The sequence below is a fragment of the Lissotriton helveticus genome, chromosome 12, assembly GCF_964261635.1.
Source record: "Lissotriton helveticus chromosome 12, aLisHel1.1, whole genome shotgun sequence".
NCBI lineage: Eukaryota > Metazoa > Chordata > Amphibia > Caudata > Salamandridae > Lissotriton > Lissotriton helveticus.
In genome coordinates, this window is record NC_136073.1 from 796,299,145 (window position 1) to 796,316,285 (window position 17,141).

Here is a 17,141-nt window from a genome sequence, read left to right on the forward strand (position 1 = left end):
AAGACACCGAAGAGGCGTGAAAAGTAAGAACTGAGGAGCAGCAACTGACTTGGCGCCAACCCTGCCGGCCTGCCAGCTGTCCCCAATAATTGTGCCAAAGACAACTCGTCCTGCAGCTGCTGTGCCTCCAAAAGCCTGGGAGGACTGGAGGCACTTCAAGAAGCAGCCAGAATCCCCCGTAGATCAGAGGAGCTGCTCCCCTGCAGGCACCCAAGAAGAACCGTGAGGACTCCGAATCTCCAAAAGCCAGACAACACTGCACCTGTGCCTCGCAGCCCAAGTCGAAGTGAGCCAATGGAGCCAGGGAGGTCCTGATACCTTCCAAAGTTGAACCCCACATTTGGTTTGCCCAGACTGGACTCCCGGTCACTGTCTGCAATCTCTTTATGCAGGCCCCCTGTACCACGAGTGTCTCCTACAGTGAAAACCCGATACCTCAAGACCACTGCACCCGAGCCCCACAGCCAGAGGCGAAGTGGACCGAAGGTGTCCCTATGTGCCCGGACATCGTGAGACCTGAGCCCTCTGTTGGTTCAGCCGTAGTGGACCCCCAGTCCCTGCGTGCAGCATCATACTCCCAGGACCATTCCCCAATTGAAACCAACGGGGTTCTCGATGCCAAAAAGCACATCGGCACCTAGACGACCCAGAGCCTCCTGAGGTGACCTGTTGATGCTGCCTTGGACCTTGCCCCGTATGTACTTTAACAGAAGTTTGGTTACAAATAACCCGTATGCAGTATGTGAGTTTGCAGTGTGAATCTTTCTGGATTCACTATGCTGTGCATTATTCCGCGGTCTAGTGGTTGGGTCCGGAATCGTAGTCTTTTCTTAGTTTTTTTTGTTTTTTTTGTTTTTCGTAGCCCAGGTGGGCGTCGACGTCCCACCTTTGGTGTACTTCCTGTGACGTCTGCACGCTTCCTGCGGAAGCTCCCACCTTTGGGCGCCATCTTCAGATTCTTTTTTCCGCCGTTGGGTATGGATCGTTCCCGAAAGTGCTCCAGAGTTTTGGAGAGAAGAAAACGCAGAAAAGACGATTTTGCAGAAAAATCAAGCGAAGACGACGAGGAACAACACGATCGAGCACGGACGAAGGAGAAGGGGAACTTCGTGAACTTCGACGTCCAACGGAGGATGCGCGCACAGGGGGCCCCCTGAGCACGAGAAATGTACGGGACACTGTTTTAAATTCTGCCAACACAAGTACACGCAGGACCAGCACCAGGTTTGCAACATCTGCCTACCGGTCGACTAAGAGAGCAAGAACTGCAACGCCTGTTCCGCCTTCACGCCGAAGACTCTCCGGGTTAGAGAGCATCAGAGACCAGCCAATTACAGCATGCAGGGAAGGGCCAACCACCGTCCCTTCGAGACCTGGGGCTATCAAAGAAGACGGCTACATGGTCGTAGAGACCGATAAGAAGACTTCAAAGGAGGTAGAGTGGACGACCTCAAACCCCCTGAAAGACCCCCGAAGGTCTGAGCAAGACTCTCGAAAAACTGAGTCAAAGTCCTCGAAAGGAGCACTGGTGCCGAAACCCTCGACGGCCGCAGATGCATCCAGGGACAAGCAGCACAGCGGATCCTTAGTTAAGGACTTCCAGGTGGCAGAGACCGGCGAAAAGCCAAAGTCGTCGAAGAACGTCGCCAAAAAGGAGCGTTCGTCTTCGAAAGACAAAGATCCGAAGGGCGCCTCGGCGTCGACCAAGGATCCGAAACCCTTCTCAACGTCTACGTCGAAGAGATCGGCCGAACAGGGGGCCGAAATGGAAAGGAAGAAAAGACGGCTCCAAGCAGAGATGGATAACATCCTGCAGAGGAAAAGGGAATTCGATGAAAGAATGAAGGGCTTCGCGATTCCGCCGAAACAGAAAACGGTAATCGTCGAATTGGAAAAGGAGAGCGACTTCGAGGCCGAACAGCTGCCGAAAAGTCCTGAGAACCTGGACCAAGCAGGGGAAGAAGCCTCCTACTACGAGGAGGAGGGCGACGACGATTGACGAACGATCCTCGGCTCAATATCCTCGGGGACACAGGACCTGGAGTGGCAGGACCTCGACGCCGAAAATCCAGAAGAAGGCGTAGACTCGTACCCCTCGAGGCCTTCGCCGCCAGACGACATTGGGGCCTACAATATCGCTGTCAAAAATGCGGCAGCAGCTTTTGGAGTTAAGATGGAAGAGGAGAAGCCGAAGGCAGACTTCCTCTTGGACTCTGCTCCCCACACAAACTAGGAGCCAGTACCTCCCCATGCTGGACAGTGTCATGGCCCAAGGGAGAGAGGCGTTCAAAGAACCGGCAACTTGCAGGTCAGTGACGCCGAGGACCGAAAAGAAGTACAAGCACTCCTCTAAGGTTCCTCCCTACATCAGAGGATCGGTGACGGCGGACTCCATAATTGCGGCGACCGCCAGAAAAAGGGCTAATGTTTCAGCAACAACAGGGCCACCACCAGACAAGGAAAGCAGGAGGATGGACCTAACAGGGAGGAAGATGGAGAGAAATGCGGCAATGCACTGGTGCAGGGCAAACTCTAACGCCCTACTAAACCGGCACCAGTACCAGATTCTGGATAAAATCGGGCAGCTGCTCAAACATCTACCAGATGAGTACCAACAGAGGGCGACACACCTCGACGAAGAGGGAAAAAATGTGGCAAACTCTTGCCTTAAGGCAGCCTTGGACGGTGCGGACACGTCCAGCAGGCTGATGATGTTGGGAATAACGGAAAGGAGAACGGCCTGGCTCAGGATATCCGGTTTCAAACCGGAGGTGCAGAACAACATCCTAAACACCCCGTTCAATGGGGAGACACTGTTTGGGGCACCGGTGGATGAAAAACTAACCCAACTCAAAAAGGAGAACGAAACGGCATGGTCCATGGGGGCCTTACAGTTCAGGGGCACAAAAAGGGGTACTCCGTCTCGGAGGCCAAACGGAAGAGGGGGAAACCAGCCAGGGACGTCCCACCAGACCTTCCAGCAGTCCAACCAATGGGACAGCCAAACACAACAAGGGCATCAAAAACAAACCTGGCACTACCAGCAAAGGGGCCAGACCTTTCGCGGGAAGGTGAACTGACGTGGACAGAATAAAAGACGGGGCCACCAACCCACCTCTAAGTGACTTCCACACGCACTACGTGCCCACCCACACAACACCTCCCGGGGTGGAGCACGACAAAACAAACACAGGATTACACAGACAGAACACCAACGACCATGTAACACCAGTAGGAGGCAGGCTAAGTCACTTGTTCAAGCAATGGAAGAAGATAACGGACAATTCCAGTTTGGATATTGCATAGAACTGGAAAGGACACCACCAAGCAGGAGACCAAAGAGCAGGGCGCAGTCGGGAAGAGACCTAGAGCTACTTCAAAAGGAAGCGCAAGAACTCCTCCAAAAGGAGGCCATCGAACCAGTACCTTACAGAGAAAGGAACAGGGGAATATACTCAACATACTTCCTGGTTCCAAAGGTGGACGACACACTAAAACCCATCCTGGACCTAAGATTCTTAAACAAGTACGTAAGAACACAGAAGTTCAAAATGACGTCCCTGCAAGAGGTCATTCCTCAGCTAAGAGACGGAGACTTCATGGTCACCATAGACCTCAAAGATGCCTACCTGCCTATCCCAATGAACAGGCGGCACAAACACCTACTGAGATTTGCCATCAACAAACATCACTACCAGTTCACAGCCCTGGCGTTCGGACTAAAATCTGCCCCAAGGGTTTTTACAAAGTGCCTTGCAGCAGTGGCAGCGCACCTAAGGAGAGAAGGGATACATGTATACCCTTACCTAGACGACTGGCTAATAAAGGCAAGTTCACACAGAGCATGCAAGGAACATGCTCAGTGCGTGACACGTACACTGATGGACCTGGGATTCTCCCTTCACTGGGGGAAATCCTCAATGGAACCAGAGCAAGTAAAAATCTTCCTGGGTGCACAGATCGACACTATACAGAGCAGGGTGTGACCCAGCGACAAGAGGACACTGGCCCTATTGAAGGAGACTCACCTCTACCAGAAGGGGCGAGCTCTGACAGTGAGGACAGCCAGCAAAATCATGGGCATGATGGCCTCCTGCATACATCTGGTCCCAAATGTACGGCTCCACATGAGACCATTTCAGAATGGCTGCAAGAACAATGGTCACAAGCTACAGGAAGTTGGGAAGATCTAGTGGTTTTAACGCACGCAGTGCAGGAGGAGATGTTGTGGTGGAACAAGGAGAACATAACAGAAGGGAAGCCTTTAACACCACCGACCCCAACAGTGACCATCACCACAGACTCATCCCAGAAGGGATGGGGGGCTCACATGACCAAACTCAGGGTGCGGGGAATGTGGACTCCAGCGGATGCGGTCAAACACATTAACTACCTGGAACTAAAGACAGTGTTCCTCGCCCTGAAGGCCTTCCAAACGAAACTATACGGCCAGAGAGTGTTGATCCAGACAGACAACACGACAACTATGTTCTACATCAACAAGCAGGGAGGAACACAATCAGCACCGCTATCGAAACTAGCTCAGGAGATATGGAGATGGGCCATACCGCTAAAGATAGACCTGCTAGCCATACACCTACCAGGGAAGGACAATGTGGAAGCAGACTGGCTCAGCAGGCAGACATCGGCATCACACGAGTGGGAACTCAATGCACAGGAAACGCAAAGACTTTTCAGAAACTGGGGAACACCGACAATAGACCTGTTTGCAACACACCAGAATGCAAAATGCCAAAGCTTTGCATCCAGGCAACCAGGGGAAGGATCCCTGGGGAATGCCCTATAGATAGACTGGTCGAAAACATTTGCCTACACTTTTCCCCCGATACCACTGATACACAGGGTACTCAGCAAGTGCAGAACCAGCAGCATGACCCTGATCCTGGTGGCACCACAGTGGGCCAGGCAGAGCTGGTACTCACAGAAAATGAAAATGGCACAGGGTGCACCCCACAGGTTCGGGAAAAGGAAAGATTTACTCTCCATGCAAGGCGGAGAAGTCTTACATCCAGAGCCAGAGAGTCTCAGTTTAGCGGCGTGGCTCCTGAAGACTTAGAGTTTGCGCACCTAAAGTTACCTGAGAGCACCCTGAGGGTACTACGAGAGGCAAGAAGACCTAGCACACGACTGTGCTATGCGGCAAAATGGAAGAGATTTACACTATGGTACCACAAGAAAAAGCTACACAAGAAGATGACAAGAGAATTAACGGTGTTAAGATATCTCACACACCTGCTGAAGGAAAACCTAAGCTCCTCCTCGCTTAGAGTGCACCTTGCGGCGATAGTGGCCTTCACAGGGGGAGAAACGGGGAAGAGCCTCTTTACATCACAGATAGTGAAAAGATTCCTAGAAGGGGCGAAGAGGATCGCACCTCCAAAAAGGATGCCACCTATTGAGGTATGGAACCTCAATTTAGTGCTAACAGAGCTCATGAAGGCGCCCTTTGAGCCTCTTCATAGGGCATCACTACAAATGCTAACTATGAAAACAGCCTTCTTGGTGAAAATCACCTCGCTGCGCAGCGTGAGCGAACTACAGGCACTAACACTACAATAACCCTACATCCAAATACACAATGATAGAGTGGTAATGAGAACTGACCCACACTTTATGCCAAAGGTGGTATCAAGGTTCCACATCAACCAAACAATACAAATACCAAGCTTCTTTCAGAAGCCAACAACAAGCGCAGAGAGGGCACTGCACACTCTGGACGCTAGAAGGGCAGTAATGCACTTCATATAAAGGACAAAGGAGCACAGGAAAACAAAGCAGTTCTTTGTGTCCTTTGCAAGCAGTTACCTGGGTAAACCAGTAACTAAGGTAACAATCGCACGATGGATTGCACGGACCATACAATTATGCCACAAACAGGCAGGCCAAGAGCTAGCAGAGGGGACACGAGCCCACTCTACTAGGAAGAAGGGAGCAGCAATAGCCTTCCTGGCTAACACACCCATTCAAGACATATGCCTGGCGGCAACATGGGCTTCAGTGCACACGTTCACTAAGCACTACTGCGTGGATATACAGATGAACAATGAAGCACAAGTAGGACAAAAGGTGCTTCAATATATATTCAACAACCAACACTCCTCTTCCACCCAGCCGCCACAATAACAAACCGCTACAAAGTCTATGCACAGCATAGTGAATCCAGAAAGATTCACGCTGCAAAACGAATAGTTTCTTACCTGTCGGTGTAGTTTTGCAGCTTGAAGATCTTTCTGGATTCACTAGCGAACCCACCCACCTCCGCCAGAAAGATGAAGCTGTAGAAGAAGGTGGTAATACAAGGACAAAACAGAAAACTGACACCTTGAAAGACAAGCGGGGAAAAAGTTACTTACTTGAAAAAATACAGAAGAAATTGCCAAAGGATTCACAAACCGAACAATCCCCCCAAAAAAAAGAATCCGAAGATGGCGCCCAAAGGTGGGAGCTTCCGCAGGAAGCGTGCCGACGTCACAGGAAGTACACCAAAGTTGGGACGTCGACGCCCACCTGGGCTACGAAGAAAAGAAAAAAAACGAACAAAGAAAAGACTATGGTTCCGGGCCCAACCACTAGACGGCGGAATAATGCACAGCATAGTGAATCCAGAAAGATCTTCAAGCTGCAAAACTACACGACAGGTAAGAAACTATTTGTTTCCCCCATAGGATAACATTACCGCGTTAGAGACCATCCAAATATATTTACCTGTTTTCTTTACAAAACTATTTTAAAGGGTACTTACCCAATTACTAGGTTCTTGGTGCTAAAAAAATTATAAAATGTATGATACTTTTCTACATTGGTGTGGATCTCTTGTGTACATATCATCATTTATTGGCTGTGTAGGCAACAAATGTCTAGCAATCCTCCTTGATGAACTTAAGGCTGCCTGACCACATTATCACTAAAAGAGCAACTTGGGATTATTAAAGCAAGCCCCTGTCAACTCATTAGGGATACCTGGAGTCTATACAATATACCTCTTTTTGGTACATTATATAAAGAGCCAGCGTCCTATAGTATTTTAATGATTTTGCTTTTACTGTAGCCAGATGCAATCCGAAGAACAAAACACATTTTTGAACCATCAAATTTGGACCCAGCTGGTTTTATTTTGAATAATTCATGATCCTGTTTCAATTTTGTATAGTCCTTAATAATATTTTGCGTGACTGTCATTGCAAGGTCACAATGGCTCAAATCTCTAAAACTGTTCCAGAGTATGATGTTAATCTATCAACGGCAGAAAGTCTTTGCAGAGGATGAATACCTGTGCCGAACGCATAAATAGAGTAGACATAAAATGAGGATAAAATGTGTTCTTGCTACGTTTGTCTACACTGACAAATTAACCACTTAACGTAAATATTTTAATGTCTTGAATCTTCATACCATAAAAGTATGTGATTAAATAATCAAATTCAGCAAGGATTAATCGCTTGGATCATATTTGTTTAATCGGAAATGTGGTCTATCTGGCAACAACATATTTAAGGAAAAAAGAACAAGCTTTGTTACATTTCGTTATTTATTGAATTTGCCATGGTTCTGCACTGGTTCATAAAGTTCTCACTGTGAAACCAGTCCTACTCTAGAAGAAGCAATGCTTATGTTATATCCTTTTCTTTCTTAAGCTTCAATTTAGCAGCATTCTAATTCAATCCAAATGTAACTATTGCATTTCAGAAAATTGGATCTAAAGGACCAGACAAAGCCCTCGCCACTTATCCTGGATGACCAAGGACGCACAGTGGATGCCACTGGAAAAGAAATTGAATTAACCCACCGTATGCCAACTCTCAAAGCAAACATCAGAGCTGTGAAGCGGGAGCAGTTTAAGCAGCAACTGAAAGAAAAGCCTTCCGATGACTTAGAGTCCAACACCTTCTTTGACCCGCGTGTCACGATTACTCCTGCACAGAGGCAAAAGCGAACTTTCAAATTTCACGACAAGGGCAAGTTTGAAAAAATTGCACAACGGTTGCGGACAAAGGTAAATTTTTGTTGTTGTTGTTCTCCTATTTCAAAGCCTTAAATCTTCCATTTAATTTCAGTGAGATCTAGTATTGAGTATTATGTCCATTCTGTTCTTCCATCAACAGAGTTCCAGAAATGGATACCATCAAGTGACTTGTTTTGGAAGAATAATCTCAGAAATGTATTTTAATTTCAAATACACAAAAAAAAAAAAATACTTCCCATAAAAATGTGTCATGAATGAAAGGGAACTTTTTAACTGTTTTTGATCATGGAAATACAAAAATGTATCTTTGCTTACTTAACACCGTATTAAGGAGGATTGTGAATGAAGGGTTAGATGAATCATTTCATTACCATGTTCCGAATTACCTCAGAAGCTTTAAAATTAGAACTGTGATATCTGGTTGACTGCATCCCATCGTTTATCCATTTTTGATTTTAGTTTGCTTTTTCAATCTGCATTTACACTGAAGTGGATTTCAGATACTTCCCAAATGTGGTTCGTAAGCTGGGTTTGCTATTTGTGTTTTTGTTAAAGTGGTACACAAATTGGAAAGTAAGATTGTAACCGTTTGAAAAAGGCATGATGTGACTTGTGAGCTTGGCTTGCATAGCGCTCAACACCCATCTATATATCATGCCCGCCTCTATGCTAGTGGACCAAAATGTGCAGCAGCGGGAAAGCGACCCCTGCTAATCACGCTTTGGTTATTGCAGTAATGAAAGATTCCCTTGATAAATAATTTGCCACAAACGAAGAGAGAGGACCACAGATACGGAGCATTGTAGGAGAAGGATTTTCTTGAATGGTTCACTTTACAGCCCTTGTTAAATCTGTGCTTCTAGGTTCGCTTGCAGCACCGACAATTCATGCACCTAAAATCTGAAGAATCAACCTGTGACACTAAGGCATTTTTTAATGTGTGCCCCAGAACTTTAAAAATACCTTCTGGATAGTTGCTTGAATGACCTCACATTGCTTTTATTTATTTTAATTTCAATAGTGAGAGCTGTTACTTTAGGAAGTAGCTGGCAAGACACCTCTGTGAGTGAAGAACTGACTGTCTATACATGCTGCGAAATGCAATCCAATTGTTTGAATCCTGCAGCACTAACTCAACCTTTTTATCCTACTAGGGATAATACATTTTGTACCCTTAAATTGGCAGCAAAACCTACTATATTTTATACCAATTCACAGTCCTTTGCAAAGTCTTTGGTTTGGGGACTTGTGTAATGTTTTAGTACACTTGAATATGGTGTAGAGTAGAGGTTGAAGTAGGTTTTGGAATATCCTGGGCACAACACATAATTTCCATGAAAACACCCCGCAGCCACACATGCTATAGTTCCATGGTCCTTCCCCGCCCATCACGGCAACACTTCTTCAGCTCTGTTAAGAGACGTTTATGACTGTTCCACAAACAGAGATGTTACGTGATCTTTCCACTCCGCCACCCCATGTCATGAAGGTTAGTGTGTCCATCCTAGTTTTCTGCCAATGGCACTTGGGGTGGTAGAAGCTTCTCCTATGCTACCTCTCATTTCTGGTTACAAATCCCAGAGCATCTGAGGAATCAATCTTACTTTCTTGCTTTCAGAGAATCACTTAAAACCTGATTGTTTGCTACTCCCATGTAGATTCCTTTTAGGCAGTTTCCTCCTTCATACAGAAGGCAGTGCCAAGATGCCCTTGGGCATACACCACGCTTTAGAAATTTAAATAAAATCAAATCTAGGCATGCTGAAACTGGTTGATGGCGAGCCCTTATTTATAATATGTACGCAAATACTACACCACCTACTATGCTTGGGGCAGTTGGTGGGGGCCGTTGTTATAGCACAATCCAAGGATAGTATGTTTTACCAGTCATGTTAAAGTAGATGCTAGTACATTGCTCATGTTGGAGTTTGTTATTCTGTTTTACTTTTGCTCTTGTTTTAGTGATGAGCCCAGTCCTAATTTTAAATCTGCTAATCTGGCGAATAGTATGGCATAGAGTGAAGTCTGAACTTTAGAAGCACATTTTATTTTTTACTAGTAACACTGAAGACTGAATCTTCTAACTTTCGAAACAAAACCTGAAGATGAACGCTGCTTTTAAAAATGAAAATGTTTTCTTACTTTCTTTGACTTTTTAAAATTTGTTCCATACAAGTTCATAAAGAGCAGTCTCTTATTAGCGAGTGGTGTCTTGTGCACTGCTTTCCCAGCCAGTGCTCTGGTTGAAGTAGTGTAAAGCCCCTTTTTCCAAGGGTGGGACCGCTCATTTTAATTAACCTGTAATCTCCACAGTGCATCAATGAGAGACTGTTTCAGTGCTTGGAGATTGGTCTTCTCTAATGCTTCTGAAGACACCATAAGAGAATGTTTACATTGTGTGTTGCTGCAGCAGCAAAATATATGTCCCTGTGACCAGAACTTGTTGGGAGATTTAGGGGCATTTGCAAAAGTTCAACAGCTGCCTCGCATTGCTGGTCATGTGGCTAGTTTTGTGTTGACTTGGTCGAAGACCATCATTGCCTAGTGATCGAGTTGCACAAAATGACATCAATGATTTACAGGGCAGGTAGAAGAGACGGAAGGATAATGATGCTGTACATCTTGCACCCTCTTGAGTCACCATTGCAAGACAACGCACACTAGTGGTCCTGCTGCCAAAACATTAAACGGGATGTTATTGTTACTATAATATGCTTTGTTTAATAGAAGGTAGTTTAATTCCGTTGAACAGAAGTATTATTGGTTCTTCTTCTGGACGCCCTCTTTTAACTCACAATTTTATTTTCTTTCTAGACTCAGCTGGAAAAGCTCCAGGCAGAGATCTCCCAAGCTGCCAAACGAACGGGGATACACACCTCAACCAAATTAGCCCTTATTGCTCCAAAAAAGGAATTAAAAGAAGGAGATATTCCGGAGATAGAGTGGTGGGACTCTTATATCATCCCAACTGGCATCGAGCTGTAAGGGTTTGTTCTTGCAGTTTAGTTGAATTAAATCTGATTAAAAAAGTATGGCAAATAGGATGGGATACAGCAGGCTCTTTGTTAAATTCATAAGCACTAAACGCTTCACGATAGAGCAGCTTTTTATCAAGTGAACGATAGCTTTGTGAAACTAACTGTACCTTTCTGAATTAACCTTTTTTGTAAGCTAGTCTAGAGTTGAATCTAGCGCGAACGCAAATAGCTGGGCAAGCATGAGCCCATATCTTTTAGAACGATTCTTGAGCTCTGTTCCTGTTGATATTTCATTGTTCTGTCACTAGAATGGAAAACTAATGTGTATTTGCTGCCTTAAAGTAGTGTATTGGCTTTAAAGACCTCTCTGGGGAATTGAGGCCATCCACATTTTATTTGGGGGGGGCACAATGATAATTGTGGCACAATGATAATTGTGCCTGGTGTAATACAAAGAGTTGTACGATTGATAGATGGTGATGGATAACTGGAAAGGAAAAGATTTTCTGGACAAACTGAACATGCTCAGTAAAGCATTCCAGGTCATCTTGAAACATTTTTTGGATTGTTTCCCAAATATAGGCCCAGAGCCTGAGCCCAGTAGCTATTCAAGGAGGAGACCGCTCTTCTCCTCCTCGTGCCCTTCCAGGACTACACTGTAATAGCCACAGTCACTCCAGGATATAGGGCGCGTAGCTAGTCCCATTTGTTATAATAAAAAGAAAAATCAAATGTAAACAAATTTATGGGAGGAATGCATGAGTTAATCAGCCACAGATAATTATTCTTGGCCGCGTCCCTATCCATCGTTTTATTGCCCAGAATGTCCAATCGGACAGCAATAAACCATATGCAAATGAGCCTGGGTCTGTTCCAGCAAGTATATACCATTCTGTATACAGACAAGCTGTTCTCTGAAAAGAAACACCAGCTACCCCAGACCAGTTACTGCCTAACTTGGACATTTCAATTGGGTTTACAGTTCTCTGGTATAGTGAGCACATATTCACTTTTGGGCATCCCTATTGCACTTCATGGAGCACTTTTGATCAGCGGGTCTCTCTGGCAACATGCAAGTTAACATTCAACATGGAGTTGCTAGCTTGGAGCCTAATTATTTATAGTATATTTGCAGTCATCAGGGGGCCTGGTGGTGACTTTAAAGTTACCAACACTCTCTGGTTATGATCCAATGCTTTAAGGGTTGGTTTTTTCTCAAAATTGAAGCTCCAAGTTCTCCTCAAGGAAAGTATCATCAGGTTCATTGTGCATATTAGGAACCTCTACAAAGACAACGGTCCAAGAGGAGATCCCCTTCAATGAATTAGATCAGAAATTGATTGTGAAGGCCTCTTAGGGACCTTCTTCCAGAGTGTCACCTTGTCCATTCTCAAACTCAGATGAAATAACTTTTGAACAACTCCACCAAATGCGATTTTGTTCAGTGTTTCTCATCTACAAAGGGCTATAATCTTTGACTCTTCAGCCTTAAACTCCATTTGATATTCATATCCCCTACCATTGAGACTTTTTTCACACCTGTATCAGGGAAGACAAACAAGGCCAGATTAGAAAAGTAAAACGCACATTCCCTTTTCTTCAGAAGCAGCCTTCTCCAGATTCAAATATTTTTCTCTAGGCCTCCTAGAAAATGAGCGCCACTGGATTACCTAAGGCAATGAGGTTTTAGGCTGCAGTGTCCTTTCTTCAGCTCTGCAGAATAGATGCAGTGGATCACAATTGGAAACCAGCATTGGCATAGCCAATAGGTCTCGCCTTTGGTACCTTATAAGTTTTTGGCCATGCAACAGTTGATGTTATTGCACCAAGGATACTGTGCTGCATAACTAAATACTTATAAGGTCCCAAAAGCGAGACCTATTGGCTATGCCAATACTTGTTTTATTTAAAGCGACTTTGAAAGAGGGTTACGCGATGCTCTGGACTTCACCCCTCTTTTGTATTTCCCCAGTAGTTACTCACTGAAGCGGAAAGAAGTTTTCCAGAAGCCCCTACCGGTTTCACATTGAAAGCTTGAAGCTACGCCTCGCCAAAAGCCTTGTTGTGAGGTCTCACCACAGATTTACTCCTGCCAAGCACCAACTAAACGGAAAATAAAATAAGTGGCAACGAGGGACGGTTTAGAGCACACCTTCCAATATTCCCCCACTCCCCAACTCGAGAAGATATGTTTGGGATCGACAGTCTTGTTTACTGCTGGAGAAGTGGTTTGTGTGTGGGGAATAAGCCTCGTTATCGGTTCTTAACATGTTTTGGTGCGAGCACCCTTGCTGCAGCCGGCAATTTTCGATGGCACCGAGTCTACTTTTGGAAGCAAATGTGTATAACGTGGGTGTAAAGTGGTGAGGAATAGGTTAGTAAAACTTGGTGTTGTGGCTGCCATGTGGGTGCTTGGCAGCACACAGCCAGGTCGTAAGACTGAAACCAGCAGTAGAACCTGGAAAGGGGGGGATGGGGTGGCATGCTACATGTAAGGGTACCAGATAACTCCACGCCAACAAACAGGCAATGCCCCTGTCGACTGCTTTTCTGATTGTTGAACTCAAAACAGGAGTGGAACACTGTGTCCTTGGTGACATGGATTTATCGAATACCCTTGGAAAGGAAGCTGGAAAAAAACAAAACTGGAGGGTAAATAATCAACATTGGAGACAGAAATTGGGATAGTGAATCACAGAAATTAATTCTTCCTATTGTTGTCCTCGCATATAAATCCCTGACCCTGCTGCAATATCAAAAGTATGGCGTCAAACAAGTAAATTACTGGCACCTCGTAGTACTATAAAGTTAACAATTCCGGTAGTGCCTCGCTATTTAGTTGTTACAAGTTGATCTGCAGTTTCTTTGTTTATGCTACTCTGTCAGGCACGCCTCAAGTAGGCGGTCCGTGCAAGGCTCTGATCGGAAATATTAGAGCTTTCGTATAGGACAACTATTAGAACAATACCTGTATCAGGGAACGGCCAATGGTACACATTAGCAGAGAGTATATTCACCACAGCTACATGAACCTGGTGAGACAGAGGAGCCAAGACAAGATTTCATAGTGTCTGCTCACAACAGTGCAGCCCAAATGGCAACCATCCAAGCGAACAGGCTGATGGTAATAGGAAAGTCGCTGTCAGACAAATCTTTGCCAGTCTTGCAATCCTGTGGTGCTCCAATGGCTTGAGCAGAATTGGAATAATGTATATGAAGTGCACAGTGAACCAAAGTATCATTGGATCCTAGGTAATGTACTATTAGCTTTGTCAATGGTTGTTAGTTGCATGCAATAAATAAGCAACAACTGTTGCCGCACCCGCGCTTTACTTTTAACGTTAAAAGTGAAGCGCGGGTGCTGCGATTATAGCAAAAGTAAAGAAATAGAAAAAAATCTATTTCTTTCCTTTTGCTATAATCGCAGCACCCGCGCTTCACTTTTAATGTTAAAAGTAAAGCGTGGGAACCACGATTATAGCAAAAGTAAAGAAATGGAAAAAAACATCTATTTCTTTACTTTTTCTATAATCACGGCACCCGCGTGCTATAATCGCGGCACCCGCGCTTTAACATTAAAAGTGAAGCGCGGGTGCCCCAACTATAGCAAAAGTAAAAAAATGAAAAAAAACATCTATTTCTTTTCTTTTGCTATAATCGCGGCACCGCGCTTTACTTTTAATGTTAAAAGTAAAACGCTGGTGCCACGATTATAGCAAAAGAAATAGAAAAAAAATCGATTTCTTTACTTTTGCTACAATCCTGGCGCCGGCGCGTTACTTAAAGGTAAAGCGCCGGTGCCGTGATTGTAGCAAAAGTAAAGAACAAGCAAATGGTGCGTCCAGGAGGAAAGACAGATGGTATCTGCGCGCGTGCATGCAAGCTTGAGGCCACCAAAAGCCTGTGGTAGCACTGTGAAAACCTGCTTACAAAATGTCTCTCCGAGCAGCGCATGGGCTGGCTCAGGCGAGACCTAAAAAGGGAGTTACTTGCTAATAACAGTGTTTGTGTCGTAATTTATGCGGTGGCCATAGGATCCTCTGGGACTATGACAGTCCCCTTTAGGCGTGGTCATCACACCTGTTGTGACAGTGTTTTGATAGTAAAGGTGTGTGGGGTTAACCAGATTTCTTTTCACTACCCTTTTTGTGTAATATATGACAGTGATTCTTCATCATAGTTATGTTTTTGAGAATTGGTAAAAAAAAGTGATGAATACCAAGAAAAGTCAATTGAGAAAGTTTAAAGTTTCAGATAGGCTCCTTCCAAAGCTTTAGCTGTCGAAAAGAATTGAGGCAATTCTGCCAGTGTACTTTCGATCCCTGTGTCTGGCAGCTGCCCAGCTTAGGTGGTGTGAAATTTACTGAGGGCATGTGCTAATGTTTCACTTTCTTTGTTCTCTTATTGCTTTTTTGCTTAACAATATATATATATATAGTCTTGTTTCATTTTATATTTTTATCCTGATTACTACAGATAGCTCTTTCAAGACAAAACGAGAACCTTTAATGAAACCTTCGAAAATACTGCCCGTCTGAAGTTGATATTGCTTTCCCCTTTGAGTTACTTTTTAGAGGGAAAGAATGATCATAGGATCATCTTAAATCTCTCTAGCTCTTCACTCCCCTACCAATTCTATAAAATGCACCATCATAGCTTAATTTAAAGGATTGAAGGCATTCCGATGCTAATGGAGCTTGGTTCAGGTCCTGAGTTCTGCAATTGGTCTTCCTTGCCAACCACCTAGAAAAAGGTAATTGTTGTTTTTTTTGTGGCATCATGTTGCGTTTCTAATGAAACCAAAAAATGTCAAAATGGCACTTGCTTCAGAGTCTTATTCGAAATGTAGAAGAGGCAAAGATATTCACATTGGCAACAAGACCATAAAGCTGGACGATAAAGGATCACATGACATCTTCAGCATTTGGTTGCTCACATTTAGGTAATGAATCTTCCAAGATTTTATCAAATTGATTGATAATCTTGTGGACATTGCGGAAGCTATTGCTTCTAATTGCAGCTGGTTTAACAATGGACTAAAACATGTTAATTGATACTGGTTTTAATACTTTGCTCAACTGATGGCATACTCTCTTCTGCTACATCTCATAATCCTCTATGCCATCTTGCAACTTCACCTTTGTACGCATATCTTGGAGTTCTTTTTCCTCGTTTGTGTCTCTTCAACTTGCACTGCATTGTCAATTGCGAGAACAGACTGAACAACCTGTCCCCATTTTATAGTACACAGTCTTATGACCTAACCTTTTCCAGATCTGTGGAATCACCACTGAGGTTGATTCCGGCTGCTGAAGTGAGATGCTAAGTGTGTCCCTTAAGAGCTCTGGCATACCAGGTGAGACCAAGATGGATGTTAGTCTAGAATAAGAACTTTCTAGAACTCTACTAATAAGGGACCAAAGTGTGGCAGCAGATTGTAAAACCCTTCAGTTTAACCCGTTTGAACTACTCCAGGGAAGGAGTACTTGTACAGGAACTTTGCCTCCCAAAAGCCATTTACCATAGCCCTAAAAAGTAGACCAAAACCTTAATAGTCTAAAAAACATGTCCAGTCTTTCAAGTAGAAGGGCCAACAATAGCACTTGAGTTCTGGAAGGTATGAACTTGCTCTTCTCGCTGAAGCTGAAGTTTTCCATCATTCTTGCTCATAGCGTACCCCAGACAAAACTGCTTGTCTAGCCCGCAAGCTGGGACAATTCCTTACTTCCAGAGGAATGGAATCAAATAAAAATGTAAATTTAATTAAATTTTACCTGTGCTCACTCCTATGTGCTCAAAGGCAGGTTCTGCCAAGCCCTCAACAACCTATGAAGGTTTGCATATTTCTTTATTATCTACATACTAGGATAGCAAACCGAATTTCTGAACCAATTTGTCTGCTCTTGAGATTGTTACATCTGTATCAGAGTTCTAGGTGATAAAATGATCTCCATGCAGGGCTAGCTTGCAGCTATACTCCCTGCATTTGATGGCGATAACTCCTATGTCCAGCCTTGAAAGTTGTTCCAAGGGCTCAAAGAATAAGTTGTAAACAGGAAAAGGACACTTCTCAGAGCTGTGTGTCTGATAATTCCCCAAAATATTGGCGGTGGGTGATTAATAGAAAGCTTGTACTGCTTTGCGGAAGTGCTGTCCAAGATTAAAACCTTGAGGAACAA

At 44.5% G+C, this 17,141-nt stretch overlaps 1 protein-coding gene across 7 annotated transcripts in view; it reads left to right on the plus strand.

Moving 5' to 3' along the window:
• PRPF3 (pre-mRNA processing factor 3) overlaps positions 1-17,141 on the plus strand; it is a 129,543-nt gene that overhangs the window by 57,387 nt on the left and 55,015 nt on the right. For all 7 annotated transcript variants that reach the window (XM_078670663.1, XM_078670666.1, XM_078670664.1 and 4 more), the window contains 2 exons: positions 7,708-8,014; positions 10,799-10,965. In XM_078670663.1, coding sequence (XP_078526789.1) covers positions 7,708-8,014; positions 10,799-10,965 — 474 coding nt within the window. The remainder of the gene's footprint in view (positions 1-7,707; positions 8,015-10,798; positions 10,966-17,141) is intronic.